Below are 24008 nucleotides of genomic sequence, written 5' to 3'. Positions count from 1 at the left end.
CACCGACTCGCACCATTCACCAGCCTGATGGAGTCTGTGGATACGACAGTGGTGGAAGAAGTACTCAGATCTTTCACTTAGGTACAGGAAGCAATACTACAGTATAGAAATACTCCCACAAGGACCCTTTTAACTGGCTATGAAACAGTCTTAAGATGTCTCTATATGACCTACGTAAGCAATCTTCACCATCAGTGAGAAGATTTGGTATTTTTGTTGAACTATCATCCAAATTTATTTTATAGAGCGACTGTTATGGTACGGTAAGATCTAGGTTGGCACTTTATTGAGTCAATACAGCTAAAACTTAAAACGTGTTGAAAGTGCTGCCTGTGCGTCAGTTATTAGGATACTTTCTTACTTGCACTTGTACTGACGAGCAATGGAAATATTCATGATTGTAACCTCACCACGAAAGAACTTATCCGTTGCCTATTAGCTACCTGAAGTCTGCCTGGACCACAACCTCAGATCGTTTGGGAAGTCGCCACAGGCAACGGGCCTCAGCCGCCTCCCAGTCACCGGACTGGGACTGGACACAGCCTCTAAGACTGAGGGGATCAGTTTGGCGATGGGGGAGATACAGTATGGAGGCGATTTACAGCAGCTCTGACCAGGACTATTCCAGTCAACGTCGGATGTCAGAATTTCCTGGCTGAGATTTCCAACTTCCGCCTTTCAAACACCAAAAGTTAACAAGAAACTGAGCTGACCATATCAAAATGATTTCTCTTTGGAAAGGGTACGCATCATTGAACGGCCACGGGTCGTTGTGTGAGGTTAGACAGCTGCTCCCTCATGAAATCAGGGTAGATGGATGTGCCCAGAGTTTGCAAGTAGTAATTCCAACTTTAGGTGGCAGGCAATGGTATTTTTTCTAGTAGGCCCTAAGAAACTTTCAAGCTTGTGGGTTTTCTGGAACGCAGCACAAAACTCTAGGGAGGCAAAGACGTGGTAGGCGAGGACACGTTTCATTAAAGCAGCTGTAAGTGCTGATGCCGTTTGAGCTAACTTGGTTGGTAACCAAGCACTCAACAATATAGAGCTATTTAACACTTAATTAAATAAAAATATATCACGTACAGCATCTTTAATGGTGTTACCTGAACAGGTGACTTCCAGACTGTAAGTGCTGGGCTCATCTGTTGTTGCCATACACTCCTTCAGTGTAGAATTGGATCGAACGCAGGAAGAGTTGATCCACCACACAGATTCTTCAGAGGAACCCATTTTCCTCCCTGTAGAAACAGAGGAGCCACAGTCCAGCCTTCGGCATATTACAGATGTTGCCTTCAGGTCCCAGTCAAAGTCTTGAGTAGTCACAGCTTTCCAGATCTTATGGTGTTTCACCTCTAGTCTACCAGTGCAATGGCTGGTTCCTCCCACCAACCTCACATCAACAGGGTCTGAACAAAGACAAGTGAATGATTAGCGAGCGAAGGGAAGTGACTTGAAATCAAAGAGAATCAAATCAAAGTTGTGGCTCCTCTCCTACCTGAGCAGGTGAGTCCGACAGCTTTGCCAGGTGAGCAGGTGTTTTCAACTGAGCTGCTACAGTCCAGGAGAGCAGACTCGTGGCCATCACAGTCTCCATGGAGTCCCCCCTTGAAGACTGAAGGAGCCCCACAGCCGAGCCCCCTACAAACCCCCTCTGCATCCTGCTGGTCAAAGTCATCTTCACACACTGAGGACCACCTCTGGTTAGACTTCACCTCCAGTCTGCCTGAACACAGGCTGGTCCCGTTCACCAGCCTGACAGAGTCTGAGAGCAACAGAGCATTTTTATGATATGGTGCTGCAAATTCTTCTCAGTGTTTCTACCTCTGCAGTGGAGGCAACAAGAGGTGAGTACATAGAAACCTGGACCAAACACAGCAGGTGATAACACTAAAGGATGATACTATTTTGGCTGCTTAGTTGACATTTGCTTAGAGGCATTTGTGCCCATAAGAAAAGCTTGAAGATCCAATATTATGCTCATTTCCGGGTTCATACTTTTATACTGTTTATATACTTTAATGTTCAAAAAACACTTTAATTTTCCTTGGCTGTCTAGTGTTGCAGCACCTGTAGTCTCGCCCTCTATCTGAACGCTCTGGTTTGCCTGAAAAAGCCCAGTCTGCTCTGATTGGTCAACTCTCACAGGCCTGAGCAGTGTTTTTGCAGCCATTGCTGTGCTTGGGGTGTGACATCACAACTTTTCGGAAGTCCCAGTGGTCCGTCTGAAGGCACCGTTTCTGAAACTAGACCAAGTCTGTGGACTAGACCTGCCTGCTTATTAAAAAAAAAAAAAGTAAGCAATGTGTCGCCATGTTTCAGTACTGATTTTGATTTACTTCTTCGACGGTTAAAGGTGCCCTGTGGAGTTGTCTCGCAAACATACAAAAATCATGTTAGCAACACTGGAGGCCAGAAACCCCACAGATCATCTTTAAGTGCTCCATGTTAACCATGGATGAAACTTGTAAACAGCTCTGATAGACAGACTCGCTCCTTTTAGACCTCATGATCATGACCATCCTCTTGCCCAATCTTTGTCCTAAAGAAGTATATCCAAAATGGTTGCCTGACGAGGTGGGACAATGTAACATATGACCTTAAACTTAAACAGCAGGTACTTATTTACACCTACAGCAAAGACGGAGGAACATTAGCATCAACTTGGAGTCATATTTCCGGCCACCTGGTAATTTTAAATCCAGTGCTAGCTCTAAGTGTAACCTTTTGTCGAGTGATTATTCTCAGTGGGTTTGTCACTGTCATCAACCCACTTCATCTTTCATCAGCTTTAAAGATGACAAAATGGTCATGAACAGAAACTGAGCTGAATTTTACGACTATATATTGGGATTTGAAGTTGGGCCAGATGTCTTTCTATGAACCACCTACTCTGACTTTTATGCTGTCATTGTCCTGGATAACTTTTTTTTAAGTCAAAGTGAGTCAGCTAACAGATGTGTGAGTAAAGATCACTAGTAAATATTAATGTTGTTACCTGAGCAGGTTATTTCGAGGACAGCAGATGAAGATATAAGTCTTAAACATTTCATCAGTGAAGATCCTTCACAGTAGGACTTGAGTCCCCAAATAAATCTGCTCGAGGGCGTCTGTCTTCTTCTGATTGAAACAGCAGAGCCACAGTCCAGCTGTCCACACGCTACACCTGCTAACCTCAGGTTCCAGTACTTGTCATCCACTGGTTTCCATTCGTCCAGTTGGTTAATCTCCAGTGTGCCACCACACTGGGAGGCTCCTCCAACCAGCCTAACATCACCGGGTGCTGGGTAGAAACAAGAAGAAACAAATGAGCACTATGAGGTCACTGGCAGGACTGTAGGTGGGGTTCACCTGGACAGGTTGCCAGTCAATCAAAAGGCTGCTTCTTTAGCCACGTTTCCACAAAAACTACCAGGAACTTTTAGCCTCAGGGCTTTTTTTTTTTCAAGGAACTGAAATAATCCCTTTGCCCAATTTTTCTGTGTTTCCACTGCAGTCTGAAGATGGAAGAGAATTGGGTAAATTAGTCTGCTGAAGTATGACAAATGATGAAAAATGACTGTAAAGGAGGAGTTTACAAAAAAACAAAAAAAGGCCATTGGTTGTACTCTTTCTTCTGTAACTGTGATGTGTCGTGGCACTACGAACAAATAAACCATTGGTTTTTGGCTTCAGATTGTTAAAAATGGTGACTGAAATAAAACGCTGCAATACTCAACCAATAAAAAATGTTAAAAAATGTCCCCGAGCAGGGACTTTCTGAGGGTGAACATAGTGTGCCCTGTTCCCTCTCTGGGAAACGTTCCTGTGGTGGGAACGCGGCTATAGAGACGGACAACCACACTCACATTCACAACTAGGGACAGTTAGCTTAAAAAATAATAATGCAAACTGATGGGAATGTTTTCTTCTACCTGAGCAGGTGAGTCCAACAGCTTTTCCAGGTGAGCAGGTGTTTCTGTCTGAGCCCGAGCTTCTACAGTCCAGGAGAGCAGACTCGCGGCCTCCACACTGGAACTCTTTGGTCCACGTTGGAGCCTCCACTTCTCCATAGAGCGCCCCCTGGAGGACTGAAGGAGCCCCACAGCCGAGCTCCCTACAGACCACCTCTGCATCCTGCTGGTCAAAGTCATCTTCACACACTGAGGACCAACTCTGGTTAGACTTCACCTCCAGTCTGCCTGAACACAGGTCGGTCCCGTTCACCAGCCTGACAGAGTCTGAAGAGAGAGAGAGTGAATGATTTATGCCTTCGATTCAAGTCTGAAATCTGACACATACTGTAACAAAACAAACGTGTGCAAACCTGAGACAATATCGACCTAAAACGAGAGGAAAACAGCTGTACGCAGCTGCTGCTGATGCCCTGTCTCCAGTTATACGCGCCATAATTTACCATATTTCCATATTTCTCATAAAGAATATAGTTTAGCCTTATTGGTTGGCCGATATTGGCCTATGTGTATAAGTTCCAAGATGCACCGATATGAAACTTTATTATAAAGTCATTTATAAGTATTAAACTCCAAATGATAATTTTAAACATTAGTTTGTTAAACATTACAACATCCTGTCTCTGTTACGTTTTCGTGTCGCAAGAGTATCAAAGTGAAGTTTGAGGGATCATTGTAAAATATATCACTGTATATTGGCCGATTTATTGATACTGGAATATTTTGCTCCCTAATGTCGGGATTGTTATCAGACCCAGAAATGGACCATCTGCAGGCGTCCTGATCGCCCAAAGGTTCAGACAGAAACATAACTGCAGCGTTGCTGGTTTGATTCTTACCCGGTACGTTTCTTACATGTCACACCTCTTTCTCTCAGTTAACATTGTTTTTCTGTCATTTCAGAAAACTTTAAAATGTTTCAGTCTGGTTCAGATAATGTCATTTTCAGAAAAAATACGAGTTTCATCCAAATAAAATGTGTCTATCTGAAAAAAAATCCTCGTCTAGTAGCTGATGGAAGTTTATACAATCAAATTTATCCAAAACATTGATCTGAAGCTAAATTCTGATGCTTCAACAAAATAATAAATTAAGCAACTTCTGATCAACACATCGATTTCAGGCTTAAATAAACAACATCCTGATACTCGAACTCGCGTCTGTTTTGAGTTCAGTGCTTCCCGAGTACAAAGACAGATCCTTCCTCCTCCACTGTGGTCGACAAAGAGGGAAACTGAAGTGTTGTAGAAATCTTAAAAAGTTAATGACACTGACCTGAACAGTTGATCTCCAGACAGGAAGAGGCCGATCTATCTGAGCTATACCTAAAAATCTCTCTAAACTCTGATAACTTCAGTATACTAGAGGATCGCTGGGTTCTCCGTAACGACACCACAGAACCACAGTCGAGCTGTCTGCACACCACAGCTGCTGACGTCAGGTTCCACTCATAGTACTCGTCCGTCACTGGTTTCCAGACTCCCTGCTGGTTCTCCTCCAGGTTCCCAGCACAGCGGCTGGCTCCTCCCACCAGCCTGACATCATCAGGCACCACTGAGCACAGACACAAACATCGTCGTCACAGGAAGTTTCATTAATTAAAAAATGAATCATGCAAATTAGTTTCTTCACTTATAATTCTGTTTTTAATGACTCGTTGAACTGTTCGTGTCTTCAGCCTGAAGTCCTGAAGAGAGAAATCAATTAAATATAATAATTATAATAATATAAGAATAATTTAACTGGATATTACAAAAGGTTTAAGTCTGGCATCACCCTCCTGCTGCTTCAACATCCCTGTTTTAAAGATACAATAGGTTGAAAAAAAATGTCATCAATATTTTTAATGAAAATAAAAATAATAAATCGATAATATTTGAATACATAAATGTCATTTATTCAATAGTTTCCAGGTCATTTGACCCATTGACTCAAAATCAAAGCCAAAATGTCTTCCTGTACTGGTTGAATGAGACACGCCTCCTTTTTATTGGATTTAAGTGTTTTTTCAATATTTTTAATATATTTTTTAATTAATATTTTTAATTAAAAATTGTATTTTATTGTCAATAGCCTCCAGGTAAAGCGACCCACTGACCTAAAGTGGATGCCGAAATGTTTTCCTGTACTGGTTGAATGACACCAGTGTTGGGTAGTGCTACTTCTAAAAGTAACTCATGACACTACAAGATTACTGCCATTAAAAAGTAACTTGTTACGTTACTGCGTTATCAATCTGTTATACAATCTGACAGCTGACTGGACAGCAGATACAGTGTTAGACAGCTGCTCAGTGACAACAATACAACAAGCACTTCTCCTCCAGGCACAACTTGCATTTCACCGTGATGTTGTTCTCGTCCTTTTCACCCCAAAAAATAATAAGAAACAAGAAATAATGTGAATATTTCCATGAAGTTGATGTTCCCGTGTGAAATGTGAGCCCAAATGTCTGGAGGAAAGTAGACAGCAGCACTTTTCTAACTCGCTGTCATTCCCTCATCATTCCCGATCTACATCACTGTGTTCAACAACTTCTGCTGACGCTCAGGAGAGTTTTCAACACAAGCAGGAGTTTGATATTTTCCTATGAAATGAAGTGAGCTCACACACACTGTATATTTCTGTAGTGTATTTCTTGAACACACTTGGGCCCATTTCATTTTATGTCTCTGCCTGTAACAAAGTAAAACCAGAACCAGAGTCCTACCTGAGCTCCAGAGTGACAGAAACACAACCAGCACTGTGTGATCCATGTCCAGTCAGTGTCGTCTCAATCTGCCTGTCAGTGTGCAGCTGTCTCTGGTTTTTATCAGGACAGCGGTCAGGTTCAGCCCCCAGGATGCCTCTGCTTTTATTTTTTATCTACTTCCTGTTCTCTTCTACTTCAGGCCATCATAGAGCTGTAATATCTCAGGGCATCTATGTAGCAAAATATGTCAATTCAGATACAGCGTCGTCAATATCCAACGAGACATGGCATCGTCATTTTTTGCCTTCTTCCCTCTGAAAGTCCTGAACCAGTTTTAGAAGAAGGAAGCAGTCTTTGATTCACCTGCTCACAGCCTGTGTCTAACCTGAGGCCAAAGTCTGTAATATTGACATCATTTAGCAAAAACTGCGCTCTTAAAGGAACAGTTCACCCAAATAATGTAAAGTCAGTCTTTGTTTTCAGCGCCACTCCGATGGAAAGTCAGGTGAAGTTCGTTAGATCACAGAACTGGAGCTTCACAGAAAAACAGAGTTGCAGCGTTCTGCTTAACAACTGAAGCAGCTGGAGACTTGATTTATTACAGGAAAACCAGCCTGGGGTTCGAAACCAAATGAAAAAAAATTAAGGGAGTTGTTTTTTCGTGAAAAAAAGGTTTTTGTTCATGTTTGAAACCAAGTGATTTTTTAAAATTTGTATAAAAAAAAAAAAAATTAGGAATGTTTTTTTCAATATTTCTGGAGAATACAGTAAAACATTTAGGAGAATTGTTTTTTCATGAAAAATGTGTTCATGTGTGAAAACACATGGAAAATCTGGAGACAAAATATTTCCAGGAAAATAAAAAAAAATTTCGAAAACCAAATGATGGAAAACTCTTTCCAGGAGATTTTTATTTATTTTTTTTTCATCAAAATGTTTTGTCTTCAGGTGAAAAAAAAGTTTTTTGTTCATGTGTGAAACCGCGGGATTTAAAAAAAAATTGTAGGTATTTTTTCCAAGAGATTTTTTTTTCCATGTGTGAAACACAAATGAAGAATGAAGAAACCACGTTTTTTTTTTTTTTAAATTAACCCGTAAGAACATATGAACATTTTTTGTACATGTGTGAAACCGCATGATTTTTTTAAAAATTTGTAGACGATTTCAGGAGATATTTTTTTCCATGTGTTTATCAGTTAAAGAAAAAAGAATTCAGGAGAATTTTTTTCAGGTAAATGTATTGTCTTCAGGAGAGTTTTTGTTTATCTGTGAAACAGTGATTTTTTAAAAAATTTGTAAAAAAAAAAAAAAAAAAAAGGTTTTTGTTCATTTGTGAAAACAAGTGAACTTTTTTTTCCTTGTGTGAAACTGAGGGGAAATGTTTTCAGGAGAACAAACATTTTCAATATAATTTTTTTTTTTTTTTCATCAAAATGTTTCAGGAGAGGAAAAAAGGTTTTTTTTTCATTTTTTTGTTTTGTTTTGTTATTCCAGGATTGTTCCAACATGTTCAACAGAGTTTTAAAAGAATTAAGCAGAAAAATACTTTTTTTTTTCAAAACCAAATGATTTTTGTCTTCAGGAGAAAAAACATGTTTTTTGTTCTCATGTGAAAGCGCGTGATAATTTTTTATTTTTTAACAAAAGTTTTTTAGGAGAAAATTGTTTTTGTTTTAAACCAAATGAAGACAAAAAAATCAGGAGATGGTTTTCATGAAAATGTATTGTCCTCAGAAGAAAAAAGGGCAGAGTTCAGGTTATATTAATAGTAAAAGTAATATTTAATGATCTTATTCTGATATATAAGCCTGCTGAAGGTGTTTTAATGGCACAGTTTGGGATCTCAGGGCTTCCAGAGACTCAGATTGGTTTTTCTCCAGCTGCTTCAGTTGTTTAGCAGAATGCTGCAACTCGGTTTTACTGTGAAGCTCCAGAAACGTTTTGTGGACTACGACACATCACCTGACTTTATATCGGCATGGAGGGAGGAGATGATGAGTTATAATTGTCATTCGAACTTTCCCTTCAAACAGAACTTGGCGTTTCAGTTGGACTTTTCAGTGTTCAGTACGAGTCAGCGGTGCTCAAGTTGTGACGTTAACATCCTGACAGCCGAACTTGTCAACAGACACAAGGTCGTCTGGTAAGATGAGCAGTTTCCTCTCCACCTTTTAATCATCTCATCAGTTTTATGTGGTTTTGATCATCAGTCCCACGTTTCCTGCTGGACGTGCTGATGTAAAACTGGTTTTTATGTGCTTTTTACACAAACCTGTCCAACATTTCATTTCATTTCCAGGCACTGCACCTGCGGTTAGTTACTGGAACTGGCCATCCGGACGAGAGTGGAAATCTCATCCTAGTAGAGAGAAAACTCAACGTTACAGTAAGACCCCATTTTAAAGCTTTCAGTCTACTCGAACGAGCTGCTGATGATGTTTATCTGTGTTGAGCAATAATTAGGGCTGCCTGTGACGCTGCTCCTGCACAAAGATGGTGATAATACTGAAGGTTAACTTCTCAGGAAAGCAGATGACAGGATGATGGTTTGATAAAATAATAAGAAAAAAAACAGCATTTTAAAAAACTCTGCCCAATAACACAAAGACGACTCTCCTCACACGTGTCCTCTTTTCATAATAAAATCTTTATTCTCAGGATTTGGTTGTAGGAAACATCACACAGTCTGGAGTCACAGCAGACAAGATACGAGTCGTTTGGTCAGTCAGTCAGTCAGACAGCGAACATCTGAAATAATTAACATTTACATGAACTGAACTGTTTCTCGGCTCAGACAGTCGTGTTCGTTCCTCCGTTGGTCTGTTCCAGAGCGCGAGATCTGCATAGGTGTGCGTACATACACCAGTATTTTTCATAAACTGCTATTCTGTATATATTTGAAACCACTTAAACACATATTTCCACAATCACTCGTAAAGTAAAAGTTGATGCGTGACCGGTTAAAGGAGGCTGACAAAGTTAGCTCGAGTTTTATTCTACATTAAATCTACGTTAGAAAATTCACCTTGTTCCATCACAGCTTCGTATTTAATAGCTTCCAAACGGCAAATCATGTCACAAAGGTTTTACTTGTTTTCTGCTCATCTACAGAAGATTAATCAAATATTAAAAAACATCCAAAACCAAAGAGAAAGTTTGAGAAGAGCTTTCAACAAAATCCAGGTTGTAGAAGTAACAGTGAGCGTGACACAAAGTCGTTAGTCGATTAAAAAATCAATCTCTTCTTCGTTCTCCAAAGCAAGTTTTATCTCGATCCATCTCCTTTTATTCATTTTATTGTATTTACTGTAGATTTTCTAATGTTCAAACACCGTTCAGCTTCAGTTGTTCCTGTTTCTTTATTAGATCATTAGTTTCAGCCTGCAGACGATCTAACCACAGAAGATGTTTTGCACGGATGTAAAGTCAAAGTGCAGACTTCCTCCAGGCGACACACAAATAAGTTGATTTATCTGCACGTTATAAGAATTAAATACTTAAACACAACACCAGCAGACCTTCACTTCTTCATTTTTGTACCAAAAGTGGTTAAATACCTGGTACAACAATGAGGATTATTTTATTAATCCGTTTGGAGGAAGTTAATTATTTTTCTAATTGATTTCTCCACGTTAGTTAATTTTCTTTAATTCAGTGAGCCAGTTAAACCAACAGGCCCCGTGCACTCAGGAAGTAAATGTGTTTTCATCTCCACACATCAGCACAATCCAGTCAGTCGGTCTGTGGTTGTGTAGAAGTTTATATATACGTGCTTGAAACACAATTTAATAACAAACAGGAAATACAGAGGAACAAAAAGATTTAGGCACATTAATATATAGCCGAAGATATCGTGACCTACAGCTCAGTGTTTCTGCTGGGAGACCTTCACCAAGATAATCATAAAAGAAAACATTCAGCGATCAGTCAAGACTCGACTCAGAGGGCAAGAGATCCGACCCATGAGCCGATTATCAGCGTAGTGATGATGCAGCCATCTCATACAGGAGACGTTCTGTAGATAACGATGTGTTTTCAACTCACGCTGGACCCGTTCATTCAACTCAGCTGCCACCGTCTGTTAGAGACCCCGTACAGTACAGTATGTTTAAACGTTAAATTAATATTCTGGCCGGGTTTTTAAAAGGTCTTCATCTTTGCACTGCATGTCTGTAACTAAGCTGTGTTCAGCTCAGACACCAGCTGTACTGATGAAGCGAATCAAACGCACATAAGAAAAGAAACTGTGATGTAACCGAGCGTCTTTGGTTCTCCAAACTGGACAGGATTAATAAGAAAACAAAAAAAACAAGACGAACCGTTTTCTTAATTTTCTCATTTTTTTAAATGACGATGTTATGATGGTACACGGCCAAACCCCCGTTATGTGCTCTTTAGCTGACTGGACTGAACTCTCTCCTGTTATCTGGATTCAGTGAGATGCATGAAAAACTTCCTCTAAGTATAAGGAATCTAATAATGAACTAACATGAAAATAAACAGAAAAATAACAAAACAAAGCCACAAACTTTTGTAGTAAACTTATAACCATTATTTGAGTAAAAAAAAAAAAGGAAAACACTAGTTTATACACTAAATTTTAAGTTTTTATGACCCCCTGCCTGAATGTGTTTGTGCCAAAGTTTTGTCCCACTTTCGTGGATGGAAAGCAACTTTTCTGTCCAGCAGCCACACCGGCTACACAAGTCAAATATCAGCCGTCTCTTTATTGTTTTTTTTTCTGACATGACGGGTGATTAAATCAGAGGGACTCCACGTGGTGGCTGATCGACTTTCTTCACATCCTGCTCATGTTGAACTCCAAACTAGCAGGTTGTTTCTCTCCGTTTTCAGAAGCGTGACGCCGGGTGATGATGATGATGATGTGTCGCCAGCTGTCCAGCGTTGGCTTTGTCTCTCAGCATAGTGAGCGCGGTGTTGGAGAAGTCCCTCAGGATGTCCACCGTCTCCCTCTGCAGCAGCAGAGACTCCTGCACAAACTCCTGCTGGCTCTCCACCAGCAGCTGGACCGACTGAGCCAACATCTCCAGAGACTGAGACACCGAGGTCAGGAGCATCCTGCTGGCCCGCTGCTGCTGGAGGCTCTGAGAGGCCATCTGGGCCACGTGGTCCTGGGCCCTGCGAGAGGACGCTCCGGCTGGGAGAGGGTCACATGGGTTTGAGCCTGCGCTGGAGGGTGGAGGTTGATGAGAGTTGGAGGTGGGAGCAGCAGAGGATGACACGGGAGGAGCAGCAGGAGGTGGTGGTGGGAGTGAGGAAGTGGAGGGCGCAGGGCGAGAGTCATTGGCTGCATCAGATTTAGAGGCAGGCGGGGTAGGAAGTGAGGAGGAAGAAGAGGAGGAGGACGCAGGGACAGAGGAGGCAGTAAGGGTGGAGCTTGAGGGGGAGTGTGACGGGGGAGGCGCAGCAGAGGACGAGGCGGTGTCGGCATCAGAGGGGAACACAGAGGAGGTGGAGGCCACAGAGGAAGAGGGTCCAGGTGGAGGTCTGGAGGGCGTGGTGTGGTTCTGGTTGTTGTTGTTGTTTCGGGAGTAGGTGTGGACCGGCTTAACCCTCGGCGTGACATCGTCAGGCAGGGGGTCCAGGGAGGCGGCGGCGGCGGGCGGGGCGAGATTAGAAGAGTAGGAGAACATGGGGTCGTCATTTTCATCAAAATCCATCGTACGATCTGGTGGATCAGAGAGAGAACAGTGTCCGGTGAGCAGTCATCGTCACAGGAACATGGAACAAGACATGTTTTCATTTCTGGTGATCCGATTTCTAAATCTGATCTAAACTGTTTAAGCCTGGAAAAGGTTTTGCGAGCACAATCTAACATGTTGATGAAGGTTCTCAGTCATCCAGGTCATGGTAGGTGCTGTATCGTAGGTAACTGGACTCAAACCGGCCTTCATGTGGGCTTCAGCTAGCTTTAGAAACCCACATGAAGGCTGAAGGCCGGTTTGACCAACGACCCTGTAAGGACACTCCCACACAGAGTTTAAAAGCCTGCAGCTCCCCTCCAGTTAGTTAGACCTGAAGAAGCCTCTTGGACGAGGTGTGAAACGTCTTCAAGAAACTCAAACAAGTCCAGCTCCCCATGATACAGCACAATCTAAGTTCCTAATTTTTTTCCACCTATGAATTCAAGAAAACATTTTCAGAAAAAAAGTTAGAATTTCTCAAAAATCCACGAGTTAGATTTATTGAAATTTTTTTTCAAAAAATGTTTTGAAATAGAATTTCTTTAGAAAAAAAATTGAGGACAATTTTATTTTTTCTTCCCCCGTGTGTGGAAAAAAACTTCATAGGGGGGAAAAAAAATTCCTCCAGTAATTTCTTTTTTTTCTCGTTTTGCAGATGGAACGAGGAAAGAAATTGTCCAAAGAAACATTTTTTTCAGGAACTTAGAAACAAATTCACTCTTTTTCTACTGGTTCTCAAGTTGTAATTACAGGAGGGGAAACCATTTAGATCAGACTTAGAAAATGGATCACCAAAAAAAACTTAAAGGATAACTACCGTTTTTTACAACCTGGACCTTATTTCTAGCAAAATATATGATCATTTACTCACCCAGATAACTTTGGTGTCATTTGAAGTCGTTCGGACGAAATTAGATCCGGTGTAGCGCCGATATATCCATATAATGGGAGAGACGGGGCAGCGACACACAGCCTCTATATAACGCATTATCTGCCACGAAACTAGTTCATTTCATCAATATTTTGTCATGATACGCTCGTGCTATTCCCCTCTGAGTCCGGGCTCGTCTGTTATCAACATCCGGGGTCAAACTAGCAGTAGCAGCTGCAGTTAAACAAGCCGGGCTGTCGCAGGTGCGCGCGCAGCTCAGAGACGACATCCTCCAGGTCAGAGGTAGTAGGTCAACCTACAGACCCCGTTTGTTAGTTTGACCCCGGATGTTGACAACAGACGAGCCCGGACTCAGAGGGGAATAGCACGAGCGTATCGTAACAAAATATTGGTGAAATGAACTAGTTCGTGGCAGATAATGCTCATAGAGGCTGCGCTTCGGTGCCCGGATCACTCGCATTATATGGATATACGCGGCGCTCCACTGGATCTAATTTCATCCGAACGACGCCAAATGACACCTAAGTTATCTGGGTGAGTAAATGATCATATATTTTGCTAGAAATAAGGTCCAGGTTGTAAAAAACGGTAGTTATCCTTTAACCTGCCGCTCATGGCCTCCGTACAGGAATCATTTCTTTGGTTTAAAAAAGTTGTTAGTTGTTGTTTAAACTAAAATCAATGTGAGGTTTTCTTCATCAGCTTTACCTCAAACCTATTAGTCACTGCACGAAGCCGCAGGGGAAAAACATGCTAGATGTGATAATTTATTTCCGTTTGGGTTTTTTCTCACTAGTTTTATAAGAAGCCTCAGAAAAGCTCCAAATCTCAACAGATCCAGTTCGTCTTTCGTTACCAATTCTGAATTTCATGTTTTCATGAACTTTACTTGCAATTTCACATCATTTAGACGATTATTTTGTCTTTGTTGATGATCTGATTGGATAATTCTTTAATGTATAAGAAAATTAAAGTAATTTTCAACTATGAAGGTCCATTCACCAATATTTAAGATTCTGTAAAATTGAGTTGACTTATAAAATCATCACTCTAATATCTCATAGCACCAACAAATCCATCTCATATGCTTCGTTCATCTGGATTTACATGTTCATTGAAGATGATCCAGAACCAAACAGTGGGAAAATACGAGCTGAATAAAACTACGTTCTTACCTCCGTCCTCAGCCAGGTCTAAGTCAAAGTCAGAGGAGGAATGGAACGGATCTCCTGCAAAACACGACAACGTCACATCACCATGGAGCGCTCAGCAACAGTCGATGTGTGAAGGAATACTTCAAACATGCATCAAATCAAACTGTTGACTCTCTCTGCTTTACTGAGGTTTTCACTCTGTAAATAAACTGAGATCTGCAGTCTGTGTCTCGGTTATCGTTTTCATGGTTTTTTCAGAGCGGAATAAAACTCAAAACTCACAAAATGTCTGAACACTTCTATTTGTTCTACTCTTCATTAAAATGAACTTACAATCAGTTCATACTATGTATTATGTGTTGTGGATGTTTGTCTGTTCTTTGGCTTAAGAAGGAGCGTTTTACTTCAGTAGACTTCTGATGAATCTCTCAGCATGGCTCGAGGACAGACCATCAGTATTTGATCAAATGTGGGTCACGTTCTTGAATTATACTTAAATTGAAGGTAAACAAACTTTGAAGAGTGTTCTGATGGCCTGGAGTGAAATCCCTTCAAAGAGTCACAAATGGTTCATATTGCACTTAGTCTTGTGTTAACATCTTCTCCTTTGTGTTCTCAGTCGGGGTTCTTGTTCAGATGTTAAACTAACCTGATCTTAGTTTTCTTTCATCTATTAATGGTTGTTTACCAATTAAGATATTTAACAAAGTACTTTAATTTCAACATCATCAAAAATATATAAAGTTTTTTTGACTGCCTAATTGAAAAGTGTTTCTTGTGGATCTTCATCCAAGCAATGACTCCACATACAACAATTAAACAGTGTTGTAAAAGTAAAGATATCATGTAAAAGTGAAAGACACTCATACTGATTGTATTTGAGTGAAGGTCTTAAAGTATCTGATGTTAAATGTGCTTATCACAGAAGCCCTGAAGAGCAAGTGAAGATTTGTATTTTCTAGTGATCCATTTTCAATAAAGTCTGATCTAATTGTTCTCTCTCCTGTGTTTATGATTTGAGAACTGGTGGGAAAAAAAAGTTTTGTGAGGATAATGTTTCGAAGTTCCTTTTTCCCGTCTGTAAAACTTGTTTTTCCCCTAAAAAAGAAAAAATTGGGGATTTTTTTTTTTTTTTGTTTCTGAATTTGAGTGGAAAAAAATGAAACCAAGTGAAAAAAAAACATTTTCATGAGAAAATATTTTTGGAAGATTTTGTTTTCACTTGGTTTCATTTTTTTTTCACTCAATTACACAAACGCAAAAAAAAAAAAAAGGAAAAAAATCCAAATTTTTTCCCAAATTTCAGGAAAAAGAAAAATCTAAAACCTCATTTTTTTCACTTTATTTCACTCCTGAAAACAGACAAAACTAAAACTTCCAACAAAATGTTTCACTCACTCAGTTTCACGTACGGAACAAAAAAAAACTATTTCTCCCAAAATAACTTTTTTCACTTTGTTTCACACATTTTTTCCTCCTGATTTTTTTCCCACTCAATTTCACACAGAAAAACATTTTCCCAATTTAAATTTTTCCTCAATTTCTGTCGGGGGGGAAAAATTGGTTTCTCCTGAAAAATGTTTTCACCTGGTTTCACACAAGAAAAAAATAATTTCTCCTGATTTTTTTTCCCCCCCAACGCATTTTCACAGATGGAAAAATAAATTGAGGAAGATTATCCTGTCAAAACGTTTTGTTTTCCACCAGTTCCCAAGTCATAAACACAGGAGAGAAAACGATGTAGAAAATGGATCACCAGAAAGAAAAACTTCTCACTTGCCTCTCAGAGCTTCTGCAACTTTCTTTTGTTTAAACGTTTTTCTGAAACTTCTGCATTACAAATCTTTTTTCACAGCAATTCTGATCTTACTCTAGTTTTAGCTTGATGACGTATATGAGCAGTCTATGTAGAGATATTGAGTATATTGGGCCAACTAACCGCTCAGTTTTCACATTAGTGTAATACACACAAGTCAATTTCCTGCCATGTCACTGGTGCACACACTTTTCTTAGTATTCAGCTCCACTTACCAAGTTCTTTCTCTGGTGAGGACAGAGGAGAAATGTCGAAGGAGGATCCACCAGGTAAGGAGTAGGAGGAGTCTGTCAGGTTGAGGTAGGAGTAGCTAGGGTTAGAGTTTGGCCCTTTACTGTAAAGCTTTGAAAAATCCTCTTCTTCACCAAACTCAGGATCACTGCCGCCATCTGAGAACCAACAAATCAAAACTGGTTGATGGAGGAGAAGTTATGACACTTTGATTCAACTAAATGAACATTATTTGTTCATACAGTCTCTTTTCTAGTCGGACCTTTATGTTTTTTGTTTAACACAGATTTCATTGAGGCATTTTTTTTTATTTTCAACAGACTTTAACCAGGATCTTAAATAAAAGAAAATAAACATACATTTTTTGACTCACTTCTACAAGCAGATATTTTTTTGGTGAGAGCCAATAAACTACATCACAACAGAGTAGCCAGATGTGCTCCAGTGAATTCTGACTGGGCTGCAGTCCAGTTTCATCTGGTAACAGCATGATAAGGACACATTTCTTTCCCTAAAAACACATTTAAAAATGAGACTGATAATTAAAGGTTATACAGGTAATGTTAACTCATTAATCCAACCACTTTTAAGATATTTCAAGGCATTCAGTTTTTAAGGATCCGCTGAAACCCTGTACGATATGACGCTTTCACAACAAAAGCCCTGCCATGAAGTCACGTTCGCCTGTTAACACTAGATCTGACAGTGTGCGACTGTCTTCTCCTCACCTCCTCGAGGACTCATCATCAGTATCTTATGGACCATCCTCTCCACAGGGCCTAAGTTCTTCTTCCTCAGGTTGCTGCCATTGGGCCCCCTGAGGGCCACGATGCGTCGCTTTCCATCACATTTGAGGTCCGCCCACTTCTTCATGATCTGACGCACCTGAGAAAATAAAACCTCCTTTAAAGTATACTGCTGTGATGACTGACATCCTTTACATATAAGACCCTGCTCCTACTACTGCCACTACTACTATGAGTGCATTAGTCTATGAACAGAAAAATGATTGCCAGTAATTTCGCTGATAAATTAGTCATTTATCGAGGACTCACAACAAACACACAAACATCTTTGTGGTTTTAAATGGTTGGTTGGACGAAAAACATTTTTTACTCGGTGAAAATTATGAACTGAAGTACTAATCCTTCAGCATAGAAAATAAAAATAAAATATTACTTTAATAAACTGTATTTTATTTTCTCTTCTGTGTCAATGCACAATTTTTCCTTGAAAGGCCTTCAGAAATTATTCAAATAAAATTTCGTCACAACCTGCTGACAAATGTTCCACAAAGACACATCCTTGTTTAAAGGATTGCATGTTAAGACAAATTTAAATACAAACTGTATACCTCACATTTATACAGTGAACAAGGCTGTCAGTTCTCACATATTGTATCAGTAAGACAACAACAAACCTCTCTGTGATTCTCTCCCAGACCGTTGATCTGATTCGTGATCTCAGCCCACGTCTGTTTCTTGGTTTCAGCCGACACTCCCTGGTTAAACTTCCCTACAAGGGACAGAAGATGTGTTAGACCCAAAAAACCCAAACTGCCAACATCTGACATCTGAACTGCAACCAGATAAACAAAACTTCAGTCTCAGCTCACCAAAAGCAGCAACCACAGACAAAATTTTTGCAGCTTGATACAAACACTTCTCATTGTCCATGATTAATCTACTACAGAAGTCTGTCTGATAAAACACAATTTAGTCTGATTTAAGGGGTCTTGAGAAGATTTGTTGACATGCGGGCTCTTCATCCTCAGCAAACCACCAGTCACAATCATTCTTGACCAGTTTATGAAACAAAGCAGGGCATGTTTTGGTTGTTTAATAAAAAGCACTTCCCTACAAAATAACCCTGATCACTCTAGAACAGTTATTCCCACAGAGCTTTCCAAATTAATCTTGTGAACACCAGTTTTTTTTTTTATTTCATAGTCGCAGAAAACCAAAATATCACCAAGTCAGTTTATATCAATATCACGCAGCCCCGTTCGAGTCAGTACCACACTAACATGGTCGTACATACTGTATGGAAAACAAGATTTGTAGGCCGGGGCATCTCTGCAGTACCTCATTATAATGCTGTTTTGTCACACCTTTCAAATTATCAAACATCTGTTTTTTACAATTTCGATCATGTACTTGCGAGTTCGATAATATTTCAATAAATTATGCAGCTCGAGTTATAAAATATCTGTTTCTCTGATAAGACATTAAAGCAACAACAAGGCTGAGGACATTAAAATCAACTTTGACTCCAGAGCAGCGTCTCTCTGAAAACCATCCAATCATGGATGAATTCAGCAACAGATCAACCATAATTACTAAGGAACAAAAGTTAAAACCTTACAGTGGTGTTCATAACAAACGTTTAGGATCATTACACTATCCAGGAGACTCCCATGTTTCTGTGTTCAGCAACATTGAGGATATAAAACACAACAAACAAAAGAAAGAGCAACAAAAAGCATTCCCAGAACCAGCGACTCTTTTCACTTCACAAGTCTGATATCAGAACCAAATCTGTGTCACGTGTTCTTAGCTGGATCTGATCCAAGTAAAGAAATAAACAATAACAAAAGTTCACTCCTCTTATCCCGCAAGACGGAAGACCATAAGCTTAGTGTATAAAATAAATCACACTGCTCTCTACGAGGTTTGGATGAGCGGCTGCCAAAGATCGAACTGAACAAAGCCAACAAACACACACAGTCTTTCATACTCACTGAGGATGATGTATCTGTTCCTCTTCACGGCCTCCAGCAGCATTTTGACCTCAGTGAAGGAGAACCTCGGTTTGGCCTTCAACCCTCCTTTCACTCCTCCCGTCCTTAACTCGTCATCGTCATCACGCCACGGGGCCGACATGGCTGCACCTCCGCCTCCTCCACCTCTTCTACTGACGGCCCAATACAACTCAGTGTGAAACTGAGGCCAATTTCACCTCCCTCCAGGACCGTCTCGCCCTGATCCACCTGCCAGTCTGGACCAAAGACACCTGCAGAGGGCCTGCAAGAAAGGACAGAGGAAAGGGAGTAGATAAAGATTATGGAGAGAGGCAGGAAAGAGACAGAACAGGGGGGAGAGAATGCATAAAAAGATTAATTAACTTTAAATCAACAGAAATCAGAGCTCTGTTTATGAAATGCACAATATATTAAATATTAAATTACCTACAGACAAGCGTATAAAAATGAACCAGCATCATGAGAGTTGCACGAGTATTGTTTGCTTTTTACCCAGCAAGAGTTTTATGAGAATAAACTGATATCATAGCATTTATTTAAACAGAAAAATAAAAGTCTCATTTTCCTCAGAAGAATAGTCCACTTGGAAAATGTTATAATTAACAAGGTTTTTATGTGACACGTTCTAGTAGATTTGCAAATCTACTTCACACAGAAACAGTTTGTTTGAAAGTAGGGACGGGTTTAGGGTGTTTCTTGACATATTAGTCGATATGTTGCTTCGGACAAAAGTGTCACAATGAATAGGCTACGTGTAAATAAATGTCAATGTCTGATTTACTGAGTTATTCATTCTTTGCGCTGTTTTTCTGATTACTAGTGGCATTAACAGCTCCACCTAAACACATTACATTTAATGACATTTTTATGGACATTTCAAACAAGTCCTTTCATTAGTTATGTCTGTTGGTGAGCACAAAAATGCTCTTTGTTAAAAAGGTTTAACCGCGGCTGTAAGGGAGTTCATGAAAATCAAATGACCACCTCTAAGATTTAAAAGGTGCACCGTTTTTTCCTTCTTCTTGTGTATATAAAGTTCATTTTATAGTTTATTTTTCTATTGTGAAAGCTCATAAACAAAGCAGAGAAAAAAAGTATGTGCACTGGTTTTAAATTCAGAGCTTTACAGGTCAGACATGTAAAAGCCCCTTGGCACTTCACTTTTTCTCAAATCTGCCTTGAATTCTCGGATTCCAGTTTCTTAATGTGAATATCTTCAGATTTCTTTCCTCCTCTATGACAGTAAACTGAATATCTTTGGGTCGTGGACAAATGAAGAAATTTGACAATGTCATCCTGGGCTTTGGGAAACACTGATCCAACATTTTTCACCATTTTATCGACCAAACAACAGATCGATTAACCAAGAAGATTAACTGACAGTGAAAATAATCTTCAGTTGCAGCCCTGGCAGGGTTCCCACTCTCTTCTACAGATCATTTTCCAGGACATTTTCAGCGATGATCTAGCTGGTACGACAAACAGGGAGTGCACGCATACAGTAATATGTTCCTTGATCAATTCATTTATAACCCTATTTCCTTTTTCTCCTGTGAATTACAGTGCATTACCCATGGCTGCCTGAACACCGATAACCAAGGGTTGCTGGACAAGTGTCTTAAAACGAACAACTCACTGGTTTCCTTTTGAGAAAAATCCACATTTTTTACACTACGAGTTTAAATAATGTTCCAGGACAACACAAGATTTTCCAGGACACGTGGGAACCCTGCCTAGAATCAGTTAATATCGTTTCACCCAAGACACTTCCATGACTTTTCAAAAACTTTCAAAGATGTTACTAATTTTCATGACTTGGCAACGCTGAATAAAATGGTGGTTTCTGTCATGTAGGTCATCCTGTCCGACACTTGGTGGCAGTATACAACAGAACCCAAGTACAAAATTGTGTGACAGACATTTTTCTTCTTCCCAAGATTATTGCTCAACTACACAGGCAGCAGCTGCACTTTTACAACCGCACGTTGACTTTGCCTGCAACTCGCGTTTTAATGATGTCACAAAGTGATGGTCTCAAAAACTCCTCTCCGGACTTGGTCCAACACATTAACACAAACATTACTACATCGGCCCACGATGACTGCTGTGCTCATTTCACACATATCGTGTGCCACTGTCGACTTCAGGTAACAATTCAATATACAGGTGTGATTACAGGTACAGATTTGCAGATTTGATATCTTTTCAGCTGTCACATATCACCACTCATCCTCTATATGAAGCAGCACAACAATTTTAGCACTTGTGTCCTGTGAGTCTTAACATGTAACTAACATTACAGCTGCTCGTTTGAGACAGCTGACTTTAAAAACAAAGTAGTTTCCACTGGAAAGAAACTGTAATCACAAGAAAGGAGAGAGAACGCCATCACTGTAGCAGAACATCTACAAAAAACAACACAAATACTGATAATTGAAAATAACAGGAAGTACAGTAAGTAAGCACATGACTGAACCTTGCAGGGTTGGGCTGTAGGTGTTTTCACGGGCATTGACCGAGAACATCTTGTTTTTTCTTCAGCCTGTGTTGCTACACCGCCCCCTTCTGGTTGGATTGTAAGATAAAGGAAATATGCTTTGCACCCAATGATGAGAGGTGTTGTTGTGCTGCGACTGGGAGTCCATTTTGACTTAATAACCAAAATCCGTGTCATTATCCCACTTTATAGAGTTAAAACTATATCCTAAAAGGTTTACACAAGAGCCCTTTATTAAGATAATGTGACACATACTCAAAAAATCTAAATATTTATAACAAAAAGAGTCCCACATTATTAAACTTGTGTATTTTCCCTTCTCTTTTCAGTTTGTTTTAAAGGAGCATTCTGTAGTTTTGGGGAAGAAATGATAATGAGAAGATAAATATCTTCACCGACTGATTTCTTTCTGCCTAAACAAACTCAATACATAAACTCTCGTTGTTTTCATGACTGAATATACAAACTGACCTTAAAGGACAACACGGTTTTATACTGTGTTACATTGTTTATATGTGGCGGACCCTGCCACCTTTCTAGCATCATGCAGTGTTCTGGGACCTTATTTCCCTCTGAGAACAGCTTGTTTATTCACTTATGGAAAAAAATAGATAAATCCGAGTTTGTATTGTTATCTCATTAATAATGTAAATATTAAAATTCTCAGTTTGAATCTTTTCTCCAAAACTACAGTCTGAAAAAAACAAACTTCAATTTCCCTGAGGGAACCTCCCAAGAGGATTAATAAAAGTGGTCTGAGTCCACAGTTTCCCCGTAATTGTCTTTAATAATAGTAAAACAGTGATTTCAGCACAACACGCCTGTACAGAGTTAAAACACGTGTTTCATACGAACCGTCCAGAACCACTTCTGCATATGAAATGATTCAAACGAACATTGCGTTGGTTCTGACCACGTGGCCCGTCTGAGCCAATCAGCTGCGCTCTCCTCGTGTCTTTGTTGAGCTCGTGCCTGCCTCTTCCCTGCTGCTCGTGCCTGGCGGCTCACACACGGAGCTGCCCACTGGTTCCGCCATCGCTGCCCGATTCGTAACGCCGAGACGCCGCTGCGTTAAAAAATAAAATGGCGAAACACGGCCGAGTGCGAGCTTCAGCGGCGAGGCGAGGAGTTATCGTGGATTTAAAACGCGCGTTTCGCGAATCAGAGTTGTATTTCTGCGCTAAGCTGGAGCTAACGGTGGCCCAGACAGAGGACGAGATGCCTGCTAGCTTCGTCGCTACGCTGTTTTTTGTTTTTTTCGCATTGTAGCTAAAGCAGCTTTTTAACGTTAAACCGCCCCGCGTGCGGTCCCGTTAGCGAGAATAAATCGCGGTTTGCAGCGTTAAAAGTACACGTTAGGAAAGTGTTTCAATGTATGTAGAGAGTGATTACCAGGAAAATGGCGTTGTCCTCTCCCTCCCCTCCTTCCTCCGTGTGATTCTCCCGAAAGTTCGGAGTGACGAGAAGAACGCCACTGCGCAGACTCCGCAGCGCGAGAGATTTTTTTTTTCCCTCCCTTGAACGCGCAACATTTTCATCCTGCCGCGCGCCCCCCAGCTGCCCCGCACGGCTGCGTGCACCAACCAGCCCAAACGCAGCAAAACACACAAAACTCACTAAATTCTGCACAATGCGCTCATATTTGAGTTTGTTCACGAGGAAACTGGAGAGTAAAGCTCCTCACGAGGCTCAAGTCCCTCACACGACCACGCCCCCCGCCTTACACGTCATTAATTAGGCCAAAACCGTGTACGCAATATTTACTGTGGGCACTGTTTTTATTCATAACGTTCATATTTCATGACAAAAACACCAATAACCGTGCTCTCTGGCAAACCTGCTGTGTGACGAGCATGGAGGCCTTTAGTTCAGCAAAGGTCATGAGCTGCATTGTTCCACTAATCCCCCCACACCATTCAGAACCAGCCACAGGAACCGACCTCCCGTACTGCGCACCGCCATGCAGCTCAGTAATGACACCTGGAGAACCAACACGTCCACAGCAGCCATGAACCAAAACATTATGTAACTGGCTATTATTGAAAAAAAAAACGTCACAAAAAGCACAGGATAACTGCATTTCATGTTGAGTCGTGACAGTGTCAGCAATAAAAACCTTCATGAGACCAGAATCCCCCCCTTCAGATGAGGGGACGACATCAGACAGACAAACAACCAGATCCATCGTCATTTTCACCACCATTTTATATGAACATGGAGAAGAGAGAAGATGGAGAGGCCAGGAGCAGCAGATTCCACGTTTGTCCGCTTGGTGTCGCCAGAGATCTTCCTCTGGGGACAATATACGTG

At 40.6% G+C, this 24008-nt stretch overlaps 2 protein-coding genes and 1 long non-coding RNA gene across 11 annotated transcripts in view; 1 reads left to right on the top strand and 2 right to left on the bottom strand.

Annotated features, from left to right (window-relative positions):
- Positions 1-11584, top strand: part of LOC311256249 — a 36087-nt gene extending 24503 nt beyond the window's left edge. For 7 of the 9 annotated variants that reach the window (XR_014622463.1, XR_014622464.1, XR_014622465.1 and 4 more), the window contains 5 exons: positions 3920-4188; positions 4703-4792; positions 8676-8785; positions 8942-9028; positions 11497-11584. This is a non-coding gene — a long non-coding RNA (uncharacterized lncRNA). Of the gene's footprint in view, positions 1-3130; positions 3338-3919; positions 4189-4702; positions 4793-8675; positions 8786-8941; positions 9029-11496 lie in introns of all 9 variants that reach the window. The other 2 variants (XR_014622471.1, XR_014622469.1) reach the window with 2 other exon arrangements.
- Positions 1057-4182, bottom strand: LOC311256248 (CD5 antigen-like; the record flags this gene model as incomplete). Its single annotated transcript, XM_084351112.1, has 4 exons — positions 3912-4182; positions 2996-3280; positions 1496-1762; positions 1057-1406 (listed from the first exon to the last, which is right to left on the bottom strand). The coding sequence occupies exons 2-4, from the start codon at positions 3048-3050 to the stop codon at positions 1057-1059; spliced, it is 672 nt and encodes a 223-aa protein (XP_084207238.1). The 5' UTR covers positions 3051-3280; positions 3912-4182.
- On the bottom strand, positions 9271-23366 carry LOC311256245 (uncharacterized protein). The gene is made up of 7 exons (XM_084351109.1): positions 23091-23366; positions 19181-19463; positions 17861-17955; positions 17169-17325; positions 16425-16598; positions 14415-14468; positions 9271-12331 (listed from the first exon to the last, which is right to left on the bottom strand). Exons 2-7 carry the CDS (start codon positions 19320-19322, stop codon positions 11493-11495), a joined length of 1461 nt encoding a protein of 486 aa, XP_084207235.1. The 5' UTR covers positions 19323-19463; positions 23091-23366; the 3' UTR covers positions 9271-11492.
- Positions 23367-24008: the final 642 nt, after the last annotated feature.

This window comes from Pagrus pagrus, assembly GCF_965226575.1.
Source record: "Pagrus pagrus genome assembly, chromosome: 4".
Taxonomy (NCBI): domain Eukaryota; kingdom Metazoa; phylum Chordata; class Actinopteri; order Spariformes; family Sparidae; genus Pagrus; species Pagrus pagrus.
Note: the sequence above shows the minus strand (reverse complement) of the source record. Positions and strands in the feature narration are given on the sequence as shown.

Bases quoted from the DNA above. Each gene is read 5' to 3' on its own strand.
- LOC311256245 (XM_084351109.1), bottom strand. From the start codon at position 19,322: ATGTCGGCCCCGTGGCGTGATGACGATGACGAGTTAAGGACGGGAGGA. The intron at 17,956-19,180 runs GTGAGTATGAAA...TGTCCCTTGTAG, and splicing joins GAACAGATACATCATCCTCA to GGAAGTTTAACCAGGGAGTG. The intron at 14,469-16,424 runs GTAAGTGGAGCT...CGTGTTTTGCAG, and splicing joins CTCACCAGAGAAAGAACTTG to GAGATCCGTTCCATTCCTCC.